Raw genomic sequence first — 25,962 nt, 5'->3', positions numbered from 1 at the left:
TCACTAATGTTGGATATAATTTACCAAAAAACGGCCGAAATCCGCGTGATCGTGCGCTATCGTGCACGTGCGCCGTCTCTATGTGCGTCGCTGTAAAAAATGTGATATTTTGCGATCTTTTGGGGTTGATTTGAGGTTAATTTGACTTAGTTATGAAAAATATAGCATTAGCTTAGCAATCCGGACCAGCCAAGCTATTGACTAGGGTCAAAATACTACAGGATGTTGTTGATCGTTGAACCGGAAGTGACTTAGGAAGATCCGTCTATTTTAGCCAAAATCAGCATAATGATGCTTTCCCGCCATCTGGTGGCGAATCGAGAGAATACATTTGCAATGAATGAAAAAAAAAAACCATCTCTTCAATCCACCAGATCTTTCTGGTATGTTAAAACGATGAATTAGGCCCAGGCCGTAGCGTAACGGTCTGGGCACCGGACTGGTAATCCAGTCGCAGTGTGCCGCGGGTTCGACTCCCGAACCCGACACGGCCTTTACCGCATGTCATCCCCCCATCTCTCTCCCATTTCCTGTCAGCCTTCTATCTGTCCCTTAAAAAATCAATAAAAGGAGTAAGCCGCAAAAAAAATATCTTTAAAAAAAAAAACGATGAATTAAAAATATGCCAATTTGTTACCCAAACAAAAAAATTGGGACTGGTAGTCCAAGGGTTAATGGGGCTGATTATGTCTTAACCCATTCTGACCGGGCACCCATTTTGGTGTCGGCATCACGTTATGCTTTAGCTATTGAAAAATAGCAGATCTACAAGCTCATATCGCGCCACCGAGTGGCGCGATACGAGCTTGTAGGTCTGCTATTTTTTGAAAAATCGAAGAACGACTGACATTTTTTTAATCTGATCTCAGGTCAGAATGTGTTTAATCAGACCAGTGTGTGTCCGGCGGAAACCTCGTATGAATCTGATCTCAGGTCAGAATGGGTTAAGTCTGCGGTGTGTCGATGACTGGCTAAAGGGTTGTATAGGCCAGGGTTCACAAACACATATACAGTGTATTTAGAAGGTAATCTCAAAATTCTCTCTCTAGATGGGCTGATCTCCTATAGTGCTCCAGAGGGCCAGTTGATGATGCCTCCAAGATTCCCTATTGCCAGCCTCAACGACTCAACATACGATGGAGTGAACGAGAGGAGGTGGATCGCGCACGCACGCACGCACGCACGCACGCACGCACGCACGCACGCACGCACGCACGCACGCACGCACGCACGCACACACACACACACACACACACACACACACACACACACACACACACACACACAATGCATAGATACTGTACACCGAACCAATTGATTTAATCTATTAGAGGGAGATGAACCAGAGTATAGCCACAGTATGTGCTCTGTTGATCTGCATGACCTGCATGTATCTTTTCCCCTTTTGCTTCCTATATGATGAATTCCTGTTCTGTTCTTTAACTACATAGAAGTGTCTATTTGTATGTCTCTAAATGTTTTGATGAATTGAACAATGTGGACCCTGTTGTAAACAAGTGTCTTAATTGGGTCGTCCACTCACAGTTAACAGTCTTTGTATTGAGTTTGTGCTTGAAATGTACTGTAATTCTACAAACTGTTAATAAATATTTCAATCAATCAATCAATCAATGACATAACATAACAACCTAGCCATGAGGATGTTGCCTTCACTATTAGAAATGGTCTTGAAAGCAATACTGCACTTTATGCACTCGTTACAAACCTCTATTGCCCCATATAGATGCAATTTATGCCTTTAAATGGCAAATAGTGCATTTATATAGCACCTTTATCCAAGGAGCTTTACATAGATTGTGCATTACATTCACCCATTCACACACACATTCATACACCGATGGCAGAGGAAACCATGCAAGGCACCAGCTAGCACATCAGGAGCAACTAGACAAAGTGCCAATCGGCACAGGTCTCCACCAGGGCAGGTCAGGTTGTGGCCTCATGGTGGCGCTATAACAGGCTGTTGAGGAAGATTTGGGCCGGAGGTTCGTGTTGGAGGGATGCAGGTACAATGTTTTTCCATGTGTGCATACATAAGTTGTATACAGATCGATGCAGTTATAGCTAAAAACAGGAATTGGCCTGTTATAGCGCCACCGTGAGGCTGATTTTGAGGAAAAAATTGTGGCATGTCGTCCTCGGCCTAGTGAAAATGTGCGTGTATAATTTAACGGAAATTGCACACTGTGTTTGTGATTTGTGGCCTTTTTTCGAAATGGACGAATCGTGTGAGCTTTGGAAGCCAATCTTAGCCAATCAGGATGGAAGATGGGAAATGGTGCCGCTCCGTGTTGATCACATGACTATGGAGATAGTGTATACCGATTTGCGTGAAATTAGGATAAAATCTGAAGGAGTAATAATAGAAAATGTGTTTTACATATGTCGGCCTCCTGGTGGCGCTATAAAGAGCAGATGTGAAAAATTCCAGGCAAAGGTTTTTCCTTGGCCTCTAGGGAGTTGGCATACAAAGTTATCCACAGATCCGTGCAGTTAGAGGTAAAAACACTTTTCGGCCAGTTATAGCGCCACCTTGAGTCTGAGTTGAAATTGTTCATGTGGCATTTCGTCCTGGGCCTAGTGGGAATGTGGGTGCACAATTTCACGGAAATCACGCGATGTGCTCATGATTTGCAGCATTTTGTTTGAAACTGAGCACTCCTGTGAATTTTGGAAGCCAATCTTAACCAATCAGGATGGAGTGTGAGAAATCTGAAAGACCGGTTTCGTTGAATGGCTCTAGAGAGACTGTGTACCAATTTGCGTGATGTTTGGACAAAATCTGTAGGTGTACTGTGCAAAAACTTGTTTTGCACAAAGCGGCCTCCTGGTGGCGCTATAACAGGCCGTTGTGGAAAGTTTGGGGCAGAGGTTCATCGTTGGCATCCAGGGAGTGTGTGTGCAAAATTTGGCATCGACGGGGTTAACGGTGGCCGAGATTAGCTGCTCACGGACGGACGGACGGACGGACGGACGGACGGACACACGGACACACGGACGGACGGACGGAGTGCAAAACATACTCTCCCCACATGCCTTCGGCCTGGTGGAGACAATTAGGGGTTCAGTGTCTTGCTCAAGGACACTTCGACGCTAACTCTGGGGGAGCCCGGGTTCGAACTGGCAACCCATCCAGCCACTAATGTTTCCTAATGTAATGTATTCCACTGTCTGCCTGTTTTGTTTTGTGTGGGGACTGCGGATGTAAATCAGCATTGTCCCGTCTAAATAAACATATAAGGTCAAGTTAAATGATAAATAATAGAATAATTGCTAATAATACTATGACTGACGGCTGTCTGTCTCCGCCAACAGGAAGCTGTCTGGGGGGCTGGGCCAGCTCACAGATGGTGTGATTGGTCAAGATGACTTCCTGTTGACGCGCGAGCGGCGCGAATATTTCGTCTGGCCCGGCTACGACTACCTGGGCTGGAGGAATGACTCCATAGGAACCATGGGATACGTAGAGATGGAGTTTGTCTTCAACAGACAGAGGAACTTTACCTCCATGAAGGTAGGAGAGAGAGAGAGAGAGAGAGATTTGGCGCTGCACTGTGGCGACATGGACTAGGGCTACGCTTATGCGGGCCCTTTGTCTAAGACAAATTTCTTCCTCGGGAGACTAATAACCCATTCTGACCTGAGATCAGATTCATACATGGTTTCCGCCGGACACACACTGGTCTGATGAACCCATTCTGACCTGAGATCAGATTCTAAAAAATGTCAGTCGTTCTTCGATTTTTCAAAAATAGCAGACCTACAAGCTCGTATCGCGCCACTCGGTGGCGCGATACGAGCTTGTAGATCTGCTATTTTTCAATAGCTAAAGCATAACATGATGCCGACACCAAAATGGGTGCCCGGTCAGAATGGGATAAAGTATATCTCATCGAGATCTACATTGAAAAACAAATCATATGAATGGATTGATTGATGAAAATGTGTCCGTTTATAATTCATTGATCTGTTAACTGATTTTTATCATTCATTATTGATAAACACCCTCATTCTCTCCTATCTATCCATCCTCTCCCACCCCTCCTTCCCTCCCCCATAGGTCCACAGTAACAACATGTTCTCCAAAGGGGTCAAGATCTTCTCCTCAGTTTCCTGTTGGTTTAAGCCCCGCCTAACTGCGGGCTGGGAGGTGGAGCCAGTGGAGTTCCGCACGGTGTTGGACGACCGGAACCCCAGTGCGCGCTACGTCACAGTGCCGCTGAGCCGCCGGGCGGCCAAAGCCCTGCGCTGTCGCTTCTTCTTCGCTGATGTCTGGATGATGTTCAGCGAAATCTCCTTTCAGTCAGGTACAGGTACAGTCAGGACAGAAGTACACATCGAGTAACTGAGACGCACAAATTACTTATTTTCATGAACTTTTAACCCATTCTGACCGGGCACCCATTTTGGTGTTGGCATCATGTCGTGCTTTAGCTATTGAAAAATAGCAGATCTACAAGCTCATATCACGCCACCGAGTGGCGCGATACGAGCTTGTAGGTCTGCTATTTTTGAAAAAAATCGAAGAACGGCTGACATTTTTAGAATCTGATCTCGGGTCAGAATGGGTTAATCAGACCAGTGTGTGTCCAGTGGAAACCTCGTATGAATCTGATCTCAGGTCAGAATGGGTTAAGTAAACATTCCGGATGCACAATATTGAAATTTGGACCGATCTCCGATTATTTCCAGGGTCATATCGGCCGGTACTGATACCGATATATTACACTATTATATTTAATTATTTATATTGAACTTTTTGATATGCTGAATTCTTTCATTTTTTTATTTGAGTTTTGCTGGTGAAAGTAGATGGTAAACCCGCCTCCCCACTAACAGCTGACGCTCTTAAAGAGACAGAGACGGGTAGACTGGCTGCTCTGCGAGTACAAAGCCATTGGCGGTCACATTATTATTGCGTCGTCATGTCGGTACCGATATGGCATTTTTATGACCGATGTGGCCCGATTTCGATACGCTACCGATTATATCGCGCATCTCTAATTTTGGTTAGCCTTCGCCATCTGTTTTTGTCTTGCAGAGGACACCGTAGGTCCAACACAGATGTCCCCAGTAACCACTCCCACGTGGTCAAGTGAAAACAGCCCCATTGTAACCACACCAAAGACTGGTAAGAGCTTACAGATTTACCATATTGAAAAGAGTCACCTTCATTGAAGTCACATGTTTTTTCCTCTCAACCAAGCATTTGCCATAGCTAACGATGAATAAAGTTGATACTACATAACATTTGTTGTTAACCTACATATTATATCTTGTTAGTATCATTAGCATTGATAATTAGAATCACTTGATATACTGATAGCTTGCTAACATCCAGGGAAAGTTTTCCATGCATTCCTTCCTTTTTTCCATCTCTAACCTGTCGCCCATGTCTCCATAGCAACTAGCCCCTCAGCCACTGATCAGACAGATGATGGAAACACGCCCATCCTGATTGGATGCCTGGTGACGATAATCCTGCTATTGGTTGTCATAATCTTTCTCATCCTGTGGTGCCAGTATGTCTGCAAAGTTCTAGAGAAGGTAAGGCCATTAGCCACTTAAATCCTGTATAGGCCTACATGTTATTGTACGTCAGATACAAAAATGGCCAATCTTCAAGCATGTCGCGTTGTGAGCTTGTAATCTGCTATTTGTGCTGAGTTTGCCTTTTTTTGCAGAACGTTCACCTATTATTGCTGAATTGACCTATTATGACATGGCCAGAATAGGGACACTAGGGTTCATATGGAATATGAAATATCGGACAGATCCGGCTTGAACACATTACTATAGAGATAATGTGTAACAAAAGTCGGACTCCTGGTGGCACTATAACAGGCCGTTCTGGAAAATCTGGGGCATCCAGGGAGTGTGTGTGCAAAATGTAATGGTGCCGGAGATTAGCTGGTAACAGACGGACGGACGGAGTGCAAAACATACTCTCCCCATGCCTTCGGCTCTTGAGCATTTTTGTGTTCAGACAGATACTTACAAATATGGTCCTACTAGAATTTCACGGCCGCTTTGCGGCCGCTCATCCCAGAGTTACCTTGCGGCGCACTATGGGAAGAAGGAAATTGCGGGAGTTGACTCCACATGTAGTAACGGATGGGTTATTAGTTATTATTATGTGTCCTTATTAGTGTAGTGTAGTCAACACTTTATGGCTTATACACACTGCCCGGTATTTGCTCCGATTATGCTGTCGGGGGGCATTTTTGGCGCTGACCGACAAAACGGCTGATCTGACGTTAAGCGGTGCCCAAAAGGTAGATCAGGATCTACCAGTATAGATCACAAAGGCTTTGCAGGTAGACCACATGACATGGCCCTAAAAATATATATAATTTTAATATAAAAAACTATTTTTGCATCTGCCACTTGAGATGACCTGAGATGACTTGATTGATTGACATCAAAAAGGGCCTGTCAGCTCAAACACACAATGCAATACTTGTTGTTGCGTACAATCATCAGTAGCAAAGTCAAATACCAAAAATAAAAACCAATGGGATGATAGTTTTATTTTACTGGTCGTTTTGAAAGTAGCTCTGAAGTAAAAAAATCACACCCGTGTGAACTGAGTGGTGCAACTACACATTTATTGTTATAGTTACTGTACTGTAAGGTATTTGTAAAATTTGCCTCAGGTTGTAAAACATTAGAACCAGGAAAGCATCTGTGTCATTTTACTGTGTCATTATTTTGCACGCACGCACATACCGCGGTCATGCACGCACGCAGCATTGATGTGTGTTGCTACGACGCAGCATTGTGTTGCTACGTGCTATACACACACACGTGCGATACCGCACGCACGCAGCGCACGCAGCATTGATGTGTGTTTTATTTGTGGATATACATTATATATTTCCCCTCAAATATCTTAGTTTTACCAACATTGTTAATGTGAAATAGTTTCAAGATGCTTATTTATTTAAATTGTGATAATTGCTATAGCTATTGGAGCTCTGATGGTCCCACCGTCCCAGACAGAAAGGGGACGTAAAGAGGAAATTATTATGCCCGGGTAGAAGGCATCATGACTGGGGGTGACTGGGAGGAGTGACTGGTGTTGACATCGCGGATCGTCTGACCAAAACGGAACAGTTACCCTTTAAAAAAACACCTCCATTCAGTTTCATTGTAACTGAGATTTTCGATCATAATTCATAATTTTTTAATACCGTATTTAGCTATAACGAGCGCAAATGTTCGATGCTAATTGACAATGCTACTGTGCTACTAGCATAGAGCGCAGGGGGAAAAATGGCTACTCAGCCGACAGCCGCACAAGAGGAGATTAGACCCCATCCCTCCCAAAGAAAATCCCATAGCCTGGAAGGACGATCGGCCTGGCTCGGCCAATGATTGAACGACTCGTTCGAGTGACTGGTGGGTCCATGCCATAGAGTATGGTCCGTACGGGAGATCCTATAGTTTACAGGACCGAAATGAACGAAATGAACAAATAATTTTAGTGAACGAACGAACGACCGATCCGTTCACTGAAAAGAAAGAAAGTTCCCACCACTACCGCGTTCATGCACGGCACTACACACACACGTGCGTGCGCACACCACTGATGCACGCATGCGCACACCACTGGTGCTCACTGATACATACATACATACATACATACATACAGGTACATACATACACAGGTACACGGACATTAAGGCTTGTAGGAGTGGTTGCACCACTCAAAAAATGTGGGCAGCCCTGGTATAGATGATTATATATATATATATTCATTCCGTGGGTAAATCTCTGGCTGTAGGCTACGCACATATTGGTAGCATATTACCTATATTAGCCCAATATTGGCGTTACGCATTTCAGTTGAATAATGTTGTGTGCGCACGTGCGCGTGCGGAGAAAGACAGTTATTTAATGAAACTCAAGATTATAACGTCCTGTCTCGCTGGCGCCGTGTATAGGCTGCACGGCTATTCCTGTGTGTGTGTGTGTGTGCGTGTGTGTGTGTGTGTGTGCGCAATGAAAAGTACTCGGCAGGCGAAATGGCAAATTCGAACGGTGTAATTGTAATAGTTTGGAACAAACCAAGTTCTGTGGAAGAACAATGTTGACGAAACTAAGAGATTCGCTGAGTAAGCGATATTTTATATACAGTGATTTAGAAGGAATAAGCAAAATCGTGAGGCGAAGATTCCTCTCCTTCCTTGTTTTATTCTCCTGCGGACAGGACTGTCAGGGAGACTATCAGAGCAGCCCAGGGGAGTGGCTTAAAAGACGGGGTAGTAGTTGCCAGGTTGGCGAATTGTAAGCGAGTCGTAGTGTGTGTTGAATGGCATTTGTGGGCTTGTGAATTAATTTTCTCACATGTAATTTGTGCTCATAGACCTGGCGAATTTAGCGTGGTGAAAGGGCAACAGTGTTCCGGGGGTGTGGGTGCTTCGGGCGATAATGTTTGTAGTAAACAAATGCATTGGCGGCGTGAGTGTGGACGGGAGGCATTTTTGGTGGCAGTGCCAGTGTTTGGCGGGTGGTGTCGAGTTTTGCCGTTCGGCGCGATAGGAGGAGATAGCGTTGCAACACTGCGAAGGTAAGTGTGTGACGTCACTGCCGTGTGAGTGTGTGTGGGTGTAGTGTGTAAGATGGCCGTTGTGGGTGTTGCAATAGCGACGTAGCTGTTGTGGCTTTGGGTTTCTTGCCATGTGTTGGGTACAACTTCTCCAATATAGAATAGATACAGCAGGGGTTCCCTTGCACGGTAGTCGTGCATCGATTGTACCAATACAAGACGAGATGCACAAGCTGACTCGCAGACTGTCAATGACTGGCTGCTATTTATATTGTTATATCACTACATCACAACAGAAATGACTTTGGACAGGTGTAAAACTTTAAGTTAAACTGTAACCTGAGTTACATATTCTGATAGTTGTAACGTGAATGTTGACATGAAATAATAATCCCGTTTAGGGTTTCATTAACACAAACGTGACAACATATATGGCTTAATGTGACGCATCTGATCGAACACGTGAAACTAAGGCTACGATAAAAATACCAAGGATGTGACGGTTATGTCACTGTTCTGCAACACGGAAGTAGCACGGACTCTTAAGTTGTTTATAAATCACAGTGACATGACATTACTGACGAATCCTTGGTATGGGTATCTTTCAAGGTCAAGGTTATTTCGATTCACGTCTCCCGTGGACCAGTGTTGTTTTTGGCAGCAAAATTAGATTTTTTTTAGTCATAGTCTTTTGAACAGTTTTCATTTATTTCTAGTCACCTTTTAGTCACCCGGAATGTTTTCGTGTTGGTCTAGTTTTAGTCCGATTTAGTCGACTAAATCTACGGTTGATTTAGTCGACTAAAATGTATTCTGGCGGGCCTTGATGCCGTCGTAAAGGCTGATGTTACACTTGCTGAAAATAGCCGATCTACAAGCTCACCACGCGTCGCAGCGTGACGCGTTGTGAGCTTGTAGATCAGCTATTTTCAGCATGCAACCAATTGTAAAATGGCTGCGACGCGTTGTGAGCTTGTAGATCGGCTATTTTCAGCATGCAACCGATTGTAAAATGACTTGTACTGCATCTCTTGTCCACTAGTCTCTTCCTAACATTTTTTTATTTGCCGACAAAATTGTCAATATATTTAGTCTTAGTTTTATTCATCAGAGCTAGTTTTTAGTCAGTGGAAAAAGGTGGTCGGCGAACATTTTCTGTCTTAGTTTTAGTCGACGAAATCAACACTGCCGGCGTGGACCAGTTGGGGAACCCCTGCTGTATAGTACAGTATATGCATGAATCAACCAGAGTGCTTCTCTCTTCTCCTCCAGGCTCCTCGGCGCATCCTCGAGGAGGACGTGACGGTTCGCCTGTCCTCCTGCAGCGATACCATCATCCTCCAGACCCCCCCTGTGCCCCCCCGCTCTGGACCCACAGGTACGACACTGGTACCAGGCAGGGGACGTGCACACGTAGACATCAAAGGGGGCTTCAGCCCCTGCCCTTTTACCCGTCTGTAAAACAACTGCCCTCTCCAGACCACGAACGCAGCGTTTACTACACGGTGAAAGAAATGCTAAATGCCACTCCTTTCCTTTCCATGCCATGCCGGAAGGCAGCAATCAGGAGAATGGCTTTTTGCATTGAACTAATTTGTTTAGAAATCCATGTCGTACACCAGGTACCAGGTACAACCCATTAAGACCAGAGGTACCTGGTACCAGGTACAACCCATTAACCCATTCTGACCTGAGATCAGATTCATACGAGGTTTCCGCTGGACACACACTGGTCTGATTAACCCATTCTGACCTGAGATCAGATTCAAAAAATGTCAGTCGTTCTTCGATTTTTCAAAAATAGCAGACCTACAAGCTCGTATCGCGCCACTCGGTGGCGCGATATGAACTTGTAGATCTGCTATTTTTCAATAGCTAAAGCACGACATGATGCCAACACCAAAATGGAGCACGGCACGCAGTGATGCTATGTGAGCTTACATCTGCTATTTTTGAATAGCCAACGCTAAAGCCTAAAATGACACAAATACTTCCCTCTCTTAATGGTTTATGACATGGGTTATTATGATGATGTATTAATATGATATATTATAATAATGTCATTGTGTACGTACAACTTTGGCCATATATCGTACATAAACAGATCATTTGTACTAATAAATGGCTTTATTTATAGATTCGTATTTGTTCAAATTTCTTCCATTCCTCAAAATGTCATCAAACGTCCCTGAATAAATGATCCACTAGCCCCCTTTCATACAGATAATGGCAATATTGCCATAATGATCTGACATTAGGCTGGCTTTTTGCTTTTGCTTTTTTTTTACGCATCACAAACAAAGCTGGCATGATTCCACATTTCCATACTGAAATCCATACTATACTGAAATCAATGGTATTCAATGGCGTCCACAAAAGTGAGTGTTTTGGGTAATGGTTCACTGAGTAAGGCATTCCTACTGCATTGTGTCACTCATTCATTGCTACTGCACTTCCATTCTTCCCACATGTATCCCCTGACCCTGACTAGGCTCGGCTCAGACAGACCCTCACTATGAGAGAGTGTTCCTGTTGGACCCACAATACCAGAACCCTGCGGCGCTCAGGAATAAACTCCCAGAACTGTCACAGAGCGCCGAGGCCTCAGGTAAATAAACTCGTAATGGCAATTCTGACCAGAACGGCAACATTCTACACTACAGGTACAATCACTGTATACCTTTTTCTCTGTTATATTGGTGCAGAGGAAATGTGCAGGCCTTTGTGCTGCTCACAGACACACATGGTATCTGCAATATTAGCTCACATTTAGTGCTATGGGACAGTGCAGAAAAACACACTAATGCATTGGACATATCTGAGCAGTACTAAGGGAATACAATATCTTAACTGCTCATTGAGAAACAGAACTGCTATACTACGCCTCCTGGTGGACAATTTGAAGCCCTCTCACAGGGCATTTAGCTGCAACCATACACTGACACAAAGGTAGACAGGAACACCCACAAACATCACATCCGGTTTTAGCCTGGGGTAACGAAAATGGTCTCCCCCATAGAGTTATAATAGCGTACGATCCTTTGGATCACTTTCAGAGCGATTTGTTGGATGATAGAAATATTGACAACCAAGAAAAATCCATCAGAAGGACATCTGGAACGCAATCGTTCAGTCACCCTCGGAAAGTTGACTTATTATTAAGTATATGTCTTATGAGACGATTTAGCCATGGTTCACATGGCGCTGGTTTGTCATGGCGGAACTTCAACGCACTTTACCCATATACAACGTTAACGTCTACATACATGTTCAGATTTCAAATATATAGTGCTCGCCCTAGAGCCACGGATGTTACAATCCTCCTCGGGTGGGTAGAAGTACCCGTATCTTCCGCGTTGTTCAATAAAAAGCGTTTTAATCCGATCGGTGGCCATTTTATCAGAGTTATAATGTATCCACATGCACCAGCCGATAGGGGAGCATAGTTGAAAGCACATGGCCAAAAACTGAATCAACTTTGCTTTTTATTGAACAATACGGAAGATACCGGTACTTATACCCGCCCTAGCAGAATTGTAACATCCATGGCCCTGGGGTGAGCACTTTATATTTGTAATCTGAACATCTGTGTAGGGCTGTAGGCGTAAGCCGCTGTAAGGACTGTAAATGGAGAATGTGCGTAAAACACTTCAGGCCAGGGCTACCACAGCGCATTGCGACGCGTTGTGAGTTTGTAGTTTTTTTGGTTTATGCTGAGGACCTGGGGTTCAAGTGGTTTATAGTCAGAGTATCCTTATCTCTTTATACCTTATTGCATGCGTCAAGTTGCACAAGCAAGCACCACCGAAATTGGAGATCTGTTTTCCTCTCCATGATCTCCCTCTCCCTCCATGTACAAAACATTGTGTTACTGGCGCCTGGCAGAGACACTATAGATATGATCAATTAAACTTAACATAATCTCAAAAACCAACAGCCATTAAGTCATCAATAGTGTTTATAGAACACATTGTAGTGAATTCTAAGTAGTTTAGAGACCGTTGGAACTTTGCACGGAGCCATTATCGTTTGGCAAAGTGCGTTCGTTCACCATTTCATATCACGCAGGATTTACACACTGCTTTAGCTCGTATTCATTGCCAAGCCATGCTTTAAACTGTATTTAAACTGTCATTTTAAACTGTATTTTTTCTGAAACCAGATCGTTTGGCTTGTGTATAAACTCATGCATAATAATGCCTCACTTCCAAACGAATGGTGTCGGTAGCCTACTTGAAATTCACTAAAACGTGTTCTATAAACATCATTGATGAATTAATGGCTTTTTAAAATATATATTATATATTAAGTTTCAGTGATCATATCTATAGAAAAGTGCCTCTTACCATGCGAATATATCAGGCCATCGTGTTGTGTTGGATCATGTCCAGCAGGCAAGGAAAACATTCCAATCGGACTCTAGCTTGTTTCATTTTCAGTTCCTTGTCGAGTGGCAACAAGGATCTGTGCCTGTGATCTGGCAAGCCAATGACGCCTACTTTTAAATCAGTAGTATTTAAAAGCATCTGTGTTTGAAAACCCAACACTTCACTGTTTATTCCGGTTGGGAGAACTCTGAACTTTACCCCAGCTCCTCCCCCCCCCCAGCTATATTGATGCCCCTGATGACACAACGCTGTGTGTATGTATGTGTCTAGTACAAGTCACTGATGGTCAGCCCAGTCAGTCCATGATCTTCAAGTAGAAAATGAAAGCTTGGCTCAGTTTGTCTCAGCTTACCATGGATTACATGCGTGTTTTGTTTACTGTGTGTACAGTCAGTCATCTCCACCTCTGCTGTCTCTCAGGAGGAAACGTCAGGCAGACTCTCCCAGGCCATCTGGGTTCAAATCTAAACGTTGTGTCCAGGCTGTCATGCTTAATTTGTGAGCTAGTATATCGGCTATTTGTTGTGTACGATACGATACCACATAAAACAAAGTATACCTCAGGCTTTACTGCTGTCTTTGTCAGGCTGTGTTAACCACAGTATAGTTAAGTATGTGCATGACCTGATATGCATCTTTTACTTCTGTCTCCTTCTCCCACCCATTAACCCCTCATCTATTTAGCCCCTTTTTCTATCTCAGTTGTCCTCTACTCTTCCTCCTCCTCCAGTGTTCTTGTATCCTCTCATTCTTTCTGTGTTTCTCTCGGTACTCTCCGTTTTCTCCCTCCCTCTCCATCCTTTTTATTTTTTCTATATTCTTTATCCCATTCTGACCGGGCACTCATTTTGGTGTCAGCATCATGTTATGCTTTAGCTATTTAAAAATAGCAGATCTACAAGCTCATATCGCGCCACCGAGTGGCGCGATACGAGCTTGTAGGTCTGCTATTTTTGAAAAATCGAAGAGCGACTGACATTTTTAGAATCTGATCTCAGGTCAGAATGGGTTCATTAGACCAGTGTGTGTCCGGCGGAAACCTCGTATGAATCTGATCTCAGGTCAGAATGGGTTATACTCTGCCTTTTCCGGTCCTTGTCTCGCTCTGTTCCTTTCACGTTTACTTTTCCAGCCCTTCTACTTGGTAACCCTTTCTATGACCTGCTCCTGCTGACTTCCTGTCACATGACTTCAGGCTGGCTGAGTGGTAAGAGCTGAAAGGTGTGGCTTCATCCTCTAGTTTAGTCTGTTTCTTCACTTTAAGCACAGATAATGGTGCGCTTTAATAATAATAATAATAATAAAACTTTATTTGTATAGCACCTTTCATGACATCAAATGCAGCTCAAAGTGCTTTACAGAACAATGGAGAATAAAATAAAAGCAAAGCATAAAAGAAAAGCAAGGCAACGACATTAAAAAACAAGCAGTAATGCAATACAGTGAGGACATGAATAACACAAAATATAAGATCACTTAAAGGCAATGTTGTAGAAGTGGGTCTTGAGCTGAGCTTTAAAAATGTCTACAGAGGCTGCCTGACGAAGGTACAGAGGGAGCTTGTTCCATGCCGATGGCCCGTAGAAGCAAAAAGCTGCTTCCCCGTATTTTTTAGTTGCCATTTTTTTAGGCAAAGCGAGCAGGCCAGCAGTGGAAGACCTTAGCGGGCGGTTTGGGACATATTTAGGCAAGCAGTCATGTAGGTAGGAAGGTGCGAGACCATTGAGGGCTTTATAGACAAGTAAAAGAATTTTAAAATCAATCCTAAAAATCCTTTAATAAAGCAGAGGGAGTTTGTTACTGTGATTATGAGTAACTAGCTTATAACTAGTATAATATCATATACTTTACTGTAAAGAACACTCTTCTATAACACTCTTCTATACAAACAAACAAGTTACTGTAACTGACCAAAACCTTTCATCAAAGGCACAAATGTATAAACAATATAAACTAAATGAAAAAGATTACCGGCTACTTCTGTGATTCTCGAATGTTTTCTTGTCAAGTACCCCCACCTGTAAAGACTTCTGTTGTTAAAACGTTTCCAAAATATTCCAAATCTTTTCACGATTTTTTGAAAATAGCAGATCTACTTTAAATCTGTTCAACTTTGGAACCCCCTCAAGGACCCCTGGGGGGGTCCCTGGACCTCTTTTTTGCGTAGCCCTGGTCTTCAGATAATAATAAAGTTATTAAACTTCATGGAAGTAATGGCTTTGTGTCTTTCCCACACACCACCACCACCGGCAGGATGTGGAGGGGGCTACGCTGAGCCCGATGTCACCCAGTGCACCCCGCACCAGTGTTTCCACAGCAACGCCCCCCACTACGCGGAGACCGACATCGTGCGGCTGCAGGGCGTCACCGGGAGCAACATGTACGCCGTTCCTGCTCTCACCGTGGACTCGCTCACCCGGAAGGACATCTCCGCCGCGGAGTTCCCGCGCACACAGCTGGTGTTCCGGGAGAAGCTGGGAGAGGGACAGTTTGGCGAGGTGAGGAAAGGAGGTGGTTAGCTAGACTTTAGGGCTGAAAATATTGATTATTTCCTTAGCGATTGCTACAATTTTTTATAAATGATTAACCCATTCTGACCTGAGATCAGATTCTAGAAATGTCTATTACATCCTGACAGTTTCATTATTAATCCATTCTGACCTGAGATCAGATTCTAAAAGTGTCTTTGATTTTTCAAAAATAGCAGACCTACAAGCTCGTATCGCGCCACTCGGTGGCGCGATATGAGCTTGTAGATCTGCTATTTTTCAATAGCTAAAGCATAACATGATGCCAACACCAAAATGGGTGCCCGGTCAGAATGGGTTAAATCGATTAGTTTGATTAACTGTTGCACCTATTGTTGCTAGATTCACTTTTTTGGTGGGCGCTCTTATCGTCTTATGATAAGAGCCCCTCACTTCACACAAATGTGATTGTTTTTGAGGGGCGCTAGCTCCTCCTATCTCCAGCTTTGAGAGTTTTAGTGTAAACCACACACATTGTGTTAACACAAACAGTGAATGCCATTGACAATGAATGGCCGGCCAGCTTTGAGTGTTCGTGTAAGCACAAACATTGGAGACAAAGGTGAGGACGCAAATTGTGATTGGCCGGAATGAGATGATAAGAGCACCCTTCATTTCACACGGGTGCAGAGACTAGAAGCAAAGGCATTGTTCGACTCTCCGTCTCTGGGTTCTAGGTCCATCTGTGTGAGGCAGAGGGTCTCCCAGAGTTCCTAGGGGAGGGCTCCCCACTTCCCGACAGAGACGGCAGACCTGTTCTAGTGGCTGTCAAACAACTGAGGGCGGACGCCACCAGCCAAGCCAGGTACATTGTGTGTGTGTGTGTGTGTGTGTGTGTGTGTTTGTGTGTGTGTGTGTGTGTGTGTTTGTGTGTGTGTGTGTGTGCGACTGACTGACTGACTGACTGACTGTCTCTTAACATAAGTGCCAAATTCAGTAGCCTTTTATTTTTTTTTTATTTTTTTTTATTTTTTTTGCGGCTTACGCCTTTTATTGATTTTTTAAGGGACAGAAAGTAGGCTGACAGGAAACGGGAGAGAGATGGGGGGATGACATGCGGTAAAGGCCGTGTCGGGTCCGGGAGTCGAACCCGCGGCACACCGCGACTGGATCACCAGTCCGGTGCCCAGACCGTTACGCTACGGCCTGGGCCAAATTCAGTAGTCTTAACTCTAATAGGATGTAGCCTTGACCTTGAGAACAGTTCCTGAGCCGAGTTACACTAGATCAAGAGTTACACTAGTACAATACGGTATGTCGGTAGAGACTTGGGCATTGGGTACCATTGTTATAGTCTTTGGTATGAGGATTGGCCATGGCAAATGAGCTGGTTCAAGAATCAAACAAACAAACAAACTGTCTGTCTGTCTGTCTGTCTGTCTGTCTCAGGAATGACTTTCTAAAGGAGATAAAGATCATGTCGCGTCTCAACGACCCCAACATCATCCAGCTGCTGTGCGTGTGCGTGTCGTCAGACCCGCTGTGCATGGTGACGGAGTACATGGAGAACGGTGACCTTAACATGTTCCTGTCCCAGCGCGAGATAGAGAGCACGCTAACACATGCCAACAACATACCTTCAGTCAGGTACATATACTGTACACCTTACATACTGTACACACAATGTAACCATATGTTCAATCTTTATTTAACCAGGTGGTTGCTGTGCCGACTTTGCGACGCACCTATTCATATAATTTTGCCCCAACCCTTTTTCTAATACTGTAGGTCACTGTTATGCAAGGGATAATCAATCACTTAAGAAAAAGAATGTCCAAGCTAACAACACCTTTCTGTCCCTTCCACCCCCCACCTCTCTCTCTCTCTCTCTCTCTCTCTCTCTGCAGTCTATCAGACCTGCTCCACATGTCGGTGCAGATCTCCTCTGGGATGAAGTACCTGGCGTCTCTGAACTTTGTCCACCGTGATCTGGCCACCAGGAACTGCCTGGTGGACCGCCGGCTCACCATCAAGATCGCCGACTTCGGAATGAGCCGGAACCTTTACAGCAGTGACTATTACCGCATCCAGGGCCGAGCGGTGTTACCTATACGATGGATGGCCTGGGAGAGCATCCTATTGGTGAGGAAAGGTGGAAGGAAGCCAGTAATAATCACTTGTTAAAGGAGAATTCCATACTAAAAGGCTTTCTTACCTTTCTTTGTAGTTGTTACGTCCCCACCAAAGAGGTCCAGGTGTTATTTTGTGCAAAAGCTCCTTATTGGCTATTTCCCCTACCATAAGCCCTAAATGAATTGCATTGAATTGAATGGGAATTGAATGGGGCTATGGGGTGTTGTGCTAATTTGCTTATTTCCATCGCTCAAAATTATAATTTCTTTGTATATATCCTCTCTTCATAATGTAAATAATATCGCAAGCGGCACACTTTACTACTTCTTTCGATGGAAATAAGCGAACTAGCATAACACCCCATAGCCCCATTCAATTCCCATTCAATGCAATGCAATTCATTGAGGGCTTATGGTAGGGAAAATAGCCAATAAGGAGTTTTTGCACAAGAAAACACCTAGACCTCTTTGGTGGGGACATAACAACTACAAAGAAAGGTAAGAAAGATAAGAAAGCATTCTAGCATGGAATTCTCCTTTAAGGTTGTAGTGAGAAATAACTTTTCACCTACAATAAAAACCTTTCCTGGTTTTACACAGACAAGTCCATCCAATGTGATTAGTTATCGAGACGCGACATCACATATTTACCGTAATGTGTTTTCTTCTGTGAAGATAACCTCACTGCAAAGAGATTTGTTTTTATTGGCGGGATAAAAACATCGCAATCCCCATTTAACTGCCTGGTTTTTCACTAACCTTTGCAGAACCACCGCGCCAACATCATCGTTCCTTTCATAAAGATCCGCCTTAAAATGGTGTGATCCTGTGAGCCCATCCCACCTGTAACACCTATCCCACTCTGTCCGATGGAAACCCTTAAAACGTATTAGAAACGCAAATTAAACAATGAAAACATAACTCGTGAATGGGAGGGAGGCTGCTCTATATCAATTGACTCGTAAATGGGAGGGAAAGTGTTAAGTAATTCAGGAAAATGCTTAGATGATCTAAATTTTGAAGAAAAATATTTGTTACAACAGACCTAGATAGGCTACACTATAATCAGTAAGAGCTGGATAGGGGTACATACAGTACATACAATAATATGTATAATATATACATATAGTATAATTCAGTATAAAGTATAATTCAGGGATAAGAGTAATTGCGTTGCAAATATATAGGCTTACACATTTAATTATATTTCCATTTCAGATTCTGGGGTGGGGGGTCCAAGATGGGTGGCTGTAGTGGAAAGTGATTTAATAAAGATCTCACTGTCTGTTTTACCCCCCCAGGGAAAGTTCACCACAGCTAGTGACGTGTGGGCATTTGGAGTGACTCTGTGGGAGATCTTCACCCTGTGCAAGGAGCAGCCGTACAGTCTGCTGTCAGATGAACAGGTCATAGAGAACACTGGAGAGTTCTTCAGGAACCAGGGCAGGCAGGCAAGTTGAAATACACACCCCCACATAGCGAGGGGTGCATGGGCAGGTACATAGGGGCCCTGTATAGTCTCTATAGGGGTTCCCAAAGTTTTAAGCTTGAAATTATGCTCTGTCCTCCATTTTCTGTTATTGTTGGTTATAGGCAGGGGTGCACATAACTGGTGGACAGATGTGCATGCGTGGTCAAAATAAATGTTGCGCGGCAGATCAAACAAAATGAAGCACTATTGTATACTGCCGCTAGTACCAACATTTAGTAGCTCTGGTTTCACGTACTACAAATGTCTATCTACTTACAGGACGTAAGTAGACTTAGAAATTACAATTACAAGTGCTGACTAATCATTACAACAAGTGGCTCTTATTTGGAGGAAGTCCGTTTCAGTTGTAACCAAGCTGCCATGACAGTTGTTGAATGTGAAAGTCGTTATGACGCTGCTGCCGTTCGAAGCGCTAATCTAACACACATGGATTAAACACAAGCTTTTAGCCAAAATATTTACGATATGAAAAACATCCATGTGACTAGACAACGTACACACTTTGGAATTACGTTAAACATGGAACCTCCGCGACATTGGTGAGTAGGTCATTTTATCTGTCTCATGCTGGCTAAAGTAACGTAGAGGCGTCTGCCCGCAGTACGCACCAAGAAACCTCTCCAGGAACTAGCCCAAAAAAGTGCACAGAAGTCATGACAATAAGTCTCGCTGGTGTGAGTGTGTGTGATGATCCAAGTTAAAGGGAAGGTAGTAATAGTTATTTGTTGAGAGATATTATTATAATATAATGTGTTTCTTTTTTTCATCTTTTGCAAGGTGCAGGTAAATCACAAGCATGACCAAAAGTATTTTTCATTGTCTTGTACACTTACATTTTTGGCTTATTTTCTAACATGTAACAACAGTCATTTGTTTTAGATTTTTATTGCTAACATTAATGAGAATTGTGTGTTTTAGTTTTTAGTGCCATCATTTGACTAGTCATGTGTTCAATATGATCAATATGATCTTGTTATTAAAACATGCCTGATTCCTACCTGTGTATAAAGAAATCAAATAACTCTGTCTGCTTCTTTCTGCTTTCCTTCAGATCTTCCTGTATGCCCCTCCCCTCTGCCCTCCCTCTCTTTTTGAGCTGATGATGCGTTGCTGGGCTCGTGACATCACAGAGCGACCAACCTTCGAGGGGCTTTACCAAGCTCTGAGGCCCCATGTCAACCAGTGAGCCAAGGCGTCTGGGAATGTCCCACTTGGGGGGGTTGTTCAATCTCTGGATTGTTGTGAGATGACCGACTGACTGATGTGAACAGAGTCAGGTGGTGAGGATATTAACTATTAACCCATTCTGACCTGAGATCAGATTCATACGAGGTTTCCGCCGGACACACACTGGTCTGATGAACCCATTCTGACCTGAGATCAGATTCTAAAAATGTCAGTCGTTCTTCGATTTTTTTCAAAAATAGCAGACCTACAAGCTCGTATCGCGCCACTCGGTGGCGCGATATGAGCTTGTAGATCTGCTATTTTTCAATAGCTAAAGCATAACGTGATGCCGACACCAAAATGGGTGCCCGTTCAGAATGGGTTAACATTTAAATAGCATTTCAACAGCTCAACCTGATAAACAAAATGGAGGTGGATAGCTGATGCCGGTCGACTCTACTGGGAGACTCAGACTATCCAGTCTTTTAAAAACAATCTCTTCTGTCTCATTCAGTGAAACAAGACGTTACACTCTCTTTCCTGTTTCTTTCTGAACTGTGTGTTGAGCTCTGTTCTGCAGTTTCTCTTCTTGACTTAAGACTTTTGTATCTTATTATATAGTTTACTTTGCTTCTGGTTGAACCTTTGAACATGCCAACAACTGGACAGCCTTTGTCTGTTTCTCTTATCCCTGTGGTTTGTTGTTGTAAAGCACTGTGTTTACCTATGTGTCTGTTTCACATATCCATGTTCATATTCACCCACACTGGAGCTAACTGTTTTTGTTTTAGATATTCTATTTTATTTGTATTTTTTATTATCTTATTTTCTTGGTCATTGTTATGGATATGAAAGGTGAGCATCACATCACAGTGGTAAGAATCTGCATTGAAACCTATGGGAATCACAGGCAGTTGGGCTTTGACCTTTGCTACATTTATACATACCTTCCACACTAGTTGTCAAAGTGCTGTCAAATGTGATATGAATTTTCAGGCATGTAGTATAGACACAGATTATTTCTTCTATGGTGCTAAAATGCTTGTGTGTATGTAGCCTAGTGAACTCCACTTGGCTGTGGGTAATTTGGTTAAATATGCCCTAAACATTTATTTTGTTTGCTGTCAGGACTGTTTATACCAAAGAAAAATAACAATTCAGCACTTTGTTTACTGTAGAACAATTGGATGGTGTTGCAGTGTAGTTCTTGCTCTGTTGATGTGATGAGAGTCAGAAATAGAGACAGATTTCAAAGTGATACCTTGACAATTTGTCTCATTTGCCACAAAAATGGTGTTGGCTTAAGTTTCCAGTCAACATCTTCTTAATATTCTAGCATTGGTCATTGAAATCAGTGGTCACAGGCTCACAGCTATCAATAGTGCCTGGCCAAATAATAAATAAAGAACAAAACTAAACAACAAAAAAATCGAAAAAAAACTTCGATTAATGTCAAGGTATCTCTTCATTTGTGTACTGTTTCAGGTCAGAAATATAGATAGGTGTGTCAACTGTTTGTCTTTGTAGGGGCCTGTAGATGTTTAAAGGTAGGGTAAGTGAATGAGTTTGGTTAAAACAAATGTTTTTTTTGTTGAAAGGTGAAGGCACTAATCATTGCAATAGTGCTGTTTGTTCAGTAACAGGGGTCTCCATGTCCTTCTTTAATAAACAGAAAATTGATTTTCAGGTAGGTGACAACATTTCAGCCAATCAGGAGAAAGTTGTCATTTATCAGCTTTAATAACAAAAACATTGCATGGATGCACCTGGGACGTATCCTCAGTGATGTATCCCAAGGTCATCAAGGTTTCGGGTCTCTCGAACATCATACCCCTCACTCAGGCGGCCCAGTCCCGACTTACGTCCCAGTAGCTACCCTCGATCAGTCCCATTAGGGAAAGACCAGGGCCACACAATCCGTTGGTACTACTCCAGAAATACTCTGCCAGGGCTGGGACGTATGCTTCTGGCGCATGGAGGGACTAGGCTCTGTTGGTTGACTCCTGTCCGGGCCCCTCCTACGTCTCACCAGGTCCACTCCTGCTCTCACCAGGCCCAGGACCTGTGCGTTGCACCAGAGTCCCAGCACCAGACACTTCATTCAGGAGTGGTGGATTCCTAAGCCGCAATGGTTCCGCAGACTCCACCTGAGCACCAAGGTGGTGCTGCAGGCTCCGCTTGCGGCTTTAGTGGCCCTCTTAAAGGCCTCACAGAGGGTTTGTTGTGCTTCCTCCTCACGGAGGACACAGGCTGGGCCGCTAACCCATACTGCTCACCCGGGTGCCGTCTACATTCCGGCTGTCACCCGTCTCTACGGTGGTCACCACACTACTGCTCACCCGGGTGCCGTCTACATTCCGGCTGTCACCCGTCTCTACGGTGGTCACCACACTATACCTGGTTGTCACATCTTAATTTGTATAGTGTTCCAGTTCCAATTTAGTCTGCTCATTTCTTTGTGTTTTAACTTTAACGTGTGTTAACTTTTAACATTCTGACCTGAGATAAGATTATAAAAATGTCAGTCGCTCTTCGATTTTTCAAAAATAGCAGACCTACAAGCTCGTATCGCGCCACTCGGTGGCGCGATATGAGCTTGTAGATCTGCTATTTTTAAATAGCTAAAGCATAACATGATGCTGACACCAAAATGGGTGCCTGGTCAGAATGGGTTAATCTGTATCACGACTGATTTCTTTATACTGATTGGATCAAATTTGTATCCCGACCTGAAAATACATTTTCAGTTGAATAAAAAGCTGGAGAGACAGAGCAGAGACTCCTGTTACTGAACAAATACTCTATAGCAATGAGTACTATCACAATATAGAGCTTTTTAACACTTATTTTAACCAAAGAAAATCACTTACCCTACCTTTTTAAATATTCAGTTTTTGTATCTATGCAGATAACTGTAGCTATAGATTCTGTTTATATATGCAGGGGCCTGTACATACAGTATATAGATATGTTAACTTAATATGTATGTAGTGGCCTGTAGATATATAGACAAATATCTGTGTCTATATAGGGGCCACAGCAGAACTACTGTGTAAGAACAGGGCCCTCTGTGATGAGGGCCACTGAGCCACTAGGGACTGTTGAGTTGGGTGGAATAAACGCCAAAGAGAAATAACCATTGGAGAAGTCCCACTTACTGCATAACCTGCACTCACCAGTCAATGACAGAGGCACCATTTATCTGCCTGGTAAACCGTATTAACCTTTTTATATTATTTATCTAGAGAAGGTTCCACATTATTCTGATAGTAATGATCTGCTAATGAGTTTGAGAAAGACATTACTACGGTATTTATAATTTAAGCAAGGGCACAGTGAACTGAAAAAACAAAACAAACTACAAAAAGAGTTTTCCACAGAGCGCATATCTTCATCGGGACGGTGGCCTACTATACACAGCGCTGTGTAAGTCTTGGGTTTGCAGCCGCCCAGACCAGAGGAAGTCATGGGTGGGGAAATAACATACAGTTCTTCTAACTTTTATCATTTTGGCGGCACCCCCCCCCCCCCCCCCCCTTCCCAATGGGCACAGGTGAAATTAAATTTGGGATTGATGGATGTTGTGCTCATGATTTATGCCTATTTGTAAGAAATGGGCCCCTCCTGAGTTTGGCACTCATTGACACCAGAGCCACAGAGTTACGACAACTCTGTTCACTTCACGGGGCCTGTCTTACTCTATGGCTCTGATTGACACCACTCCTGTGATTATGTATACCTATAATGTGTAAAAAAAAAAAAAAAAAAAAAATGATGTCTCTGCAACAGTGACATTTTGTCACATTTGTGGCACTCCCTATGGGTCTAAGCGAAGTTGGTTTTGTCTCCAACTTGTTTAGAGGCCAATCAATATGTGATTCAAATCCAGACCTTTTTTAGGCCCCACCTTCATTGTACAGCCTATGGTTCAAGAGTGTGCTATAGTGCAGTGAGGTCAATGCGAGGGCCGTATCTTCTGTGGTCTGCTGCTGATTAATCCAGCAGTTGGTTAAGATTCGCTCAGGATTCACATGCATGCATGCACACACATACACACACATGGGCAAAAACATCATCTCCGTCCCTGGCCTTCAGTGTGGCTGAGATAAAAAACAAAACACACACACACACACACACACATTTCAGTTGGGGTCATGGTGCAGGGTAAAATGTAAAAACAAATATATATATAGTTTTTCATCTGCGCACTTTCATGTAAAATAAAGGACGTTAAAGTAAGTTTACCACGGCAGTATTGAAGCAGCATGTGGGACTTCTGCTCTGGATTACATCTAATACTTAATCCAAATGTATGATCTGTCGCACAACAGTGTCGCATATTGAAAGTTGCAGGCCTACACTGTGAGCTTGTTCACGTATTCATGTTCAACACGCAACACTCGTGCGACAGTATGGAGAGACGGTGGAGTAGAGAAAGGATAATGGACGGTTATAGTATTGAGAAGAACTATCTTCATTCAGTTTCAGCCAGCTGTGTCATTTCAGCCTATTACCTGCCTATTCTTGCCCTCTGATTGCCCCGATGTCGTCATCTCCCTCATAATCACAAAATGTTAAAGCACATTTGACCTTTTTTGGATATTTTATCATTCTGTGTCCCATTTCATGTTAAATGTATTTTGTTAATGTCAATGTGCCATATATGTATTGTGTGTTCTCTCTTAGAACAATTGTTTGCTCCCACAGTTTTTTTGGAGGGCATTTTCTGATCACCTTTGTTGTGTTCCTCCCAGTAAGCATTGGAATGGCATCCGTTTACTGACATCGTCATGTGTGAGACTAGGAGAGGCGATTTTATTAGGGGAGTCCCAAAGACAGAATTGTATGTGTTTTACATTGTTTCTGTTATTGTTGTCATAATACAGTAGCATTTTGTTTGTGTTATCTGTACTGTATCCTAACACTTCTAGATATGCGTGGTGTATGTGAGAATGTAGATGCATGTTTTTGTACGCATGGATAGGTATTAGGTATGTGGGAGTCTGGGAGAGACATTAGATTATTTTATAAGTGACATTCCTTTGAGCACTGGGAAATATTTGAGACTGCAGTCGCTAAGCATTGAGGTGCCCAGTTTTGCTTGGCTTTGCAAAAAAGACAAAACGGGAGAGAAGGAGAGACTGAAGAGGGGGTGGGGGGTTTTAAGGGGAGAGAAAATAATTGGATGTAATAAGGAAACCACTAAACTCAGTCTCCCAGAGTCCTTTGCAATCGTGAGCCTATAGTGCCTTAATTTTCTGGTTTCATTAGAGATGCAGAGAGAGAGAGAGAGAGAGGCTGGTCTTTTAGACTGTGTATCAGTTATAATCTCAGTGTGCGAATGCAGATTTAGTGTGATAACTATTGACTATCTATCAGAATTTATATACTGCTTTTTTTCTCTTAACATGTCTGGTCTTGAATCATGTGACTTTTCTTCTTTACAGGAATTCAGGTTGTTTGGACATGCTGGAGCTCTTTCATTTGTAATGGAGCTTTCCTGTCTTCCTGCTTATTTTAAAACTTATATTTCTAAACACATCCCTGCTCCAGATGACTCCACCCTGTGTGATATTCTGTCTCATCTACAGCATTGTGTCAGACATGTACATATGCTAGTCAGAGTAGCTGTGTATAGTAATATATTGGGAGCCGAGCACTTTTCGTTCTGTGGCCCCCATGTAGGTTTCTATGCTTTCATGTCTCGGTTTGGTTTCTTATAATAAACTGACTTCTCAATTTA

At 43.2% G+C, this 25,962-nt stretch overlaps 1 protein-coding gene and 1 long non-coding RNA gene across 5 annotated transcripts in view; both read left to right on the top strand.

Annotated features, from left to right (window-relative positions):
* The window catches only part of ddr2l (discoidin domain receptor family, member 2, like), a gene marked incomplete at its 3' end in the record, with an annotated part of 42,345 nt that extends 21,971 nt beyond the window's left edge, over nt 1-20,374 (top strand). Inside the window, exons 7-20 of one of the 4 annotated variants that reach the window (XM_083784143.1) lie at nt 1,050-1,155; nt 3,337-3,535; nt 4,082-4,328; nt 5,063-5,152; nt 5,426-5,568; nt 9,845-9,950; nt 11,064-11,180; nt 14,093-14,167; nt 15,214-15,458; nt 16,166-16,293; nt 16,878-17,075; nt 17,336-17,570; nt 18,862-19,011; nt 20,104-20,374. In XM_083784143.1, the coding sequence (XP_083640269.1) occupies nt 1,050-1,155; nt 3,337-3,535; nt 4,082-4,328; nt 5,063-5,152; nt 5,426-5,568; nt 9,845-9,950; nt 11,064-11,180; nt 14,093-14,167; nt 15,214-15,458; nt 16,166-16,293; nt 16,878-17,075; nt 17,336-17,570; nt 18,862-19,011; nt 20,104-20,238 (2,174 nt within the window). Of the gene's footprint in view, nt 1-1,049; nt 1,156-3,336; nt 3,536-4,081; nt 4,335-5,062; nt 5,153-5,425; nt 5,569-9,844; nt 9,951-11,063; nt 11,181-14,092; nt 14,168-15,213; nt 15,459-16,165; nt 16,294-16,877; nt 17,076-17,335; nt 17,571-18,861; nt 19,012-20,103 lie in introns of all 4 variants that reach the window. The other 3 variants (XM_083784142.1, XM_083784144.1, XM_083784145.1) reach the window with 3 other exon arrangements.
* Nucleotides 20,375-22,554: 2,180 nt separating this feature from the next.
* On the top strand, nt 22,555-25,962 carry LOC310872354. The gene is made up of 2 exons (XR_014570372.1): nt 22,555-22,697; nt 22,886-25,962. It is a non-coding gene; the product is annotated as an uncharacterized lncRNA (long non-coding RNA).

The sequence above is a fragment of the Protomyctophum parallelum genome, assembly GCF_964188405.1.
Source record: "Protomyctophum parallelum genome assembly, chromosome: 15".
Taxonomy (NCBI): Eukaryota; Metazoa; Chordata; class Actinopteri; order Myctophiformes; family Myctophidae; genus Protomyctophum; species Protomyctophum parallelum.
This window is presented reverse-complemented; position numbering and strand designations above follow the sequence as displayed.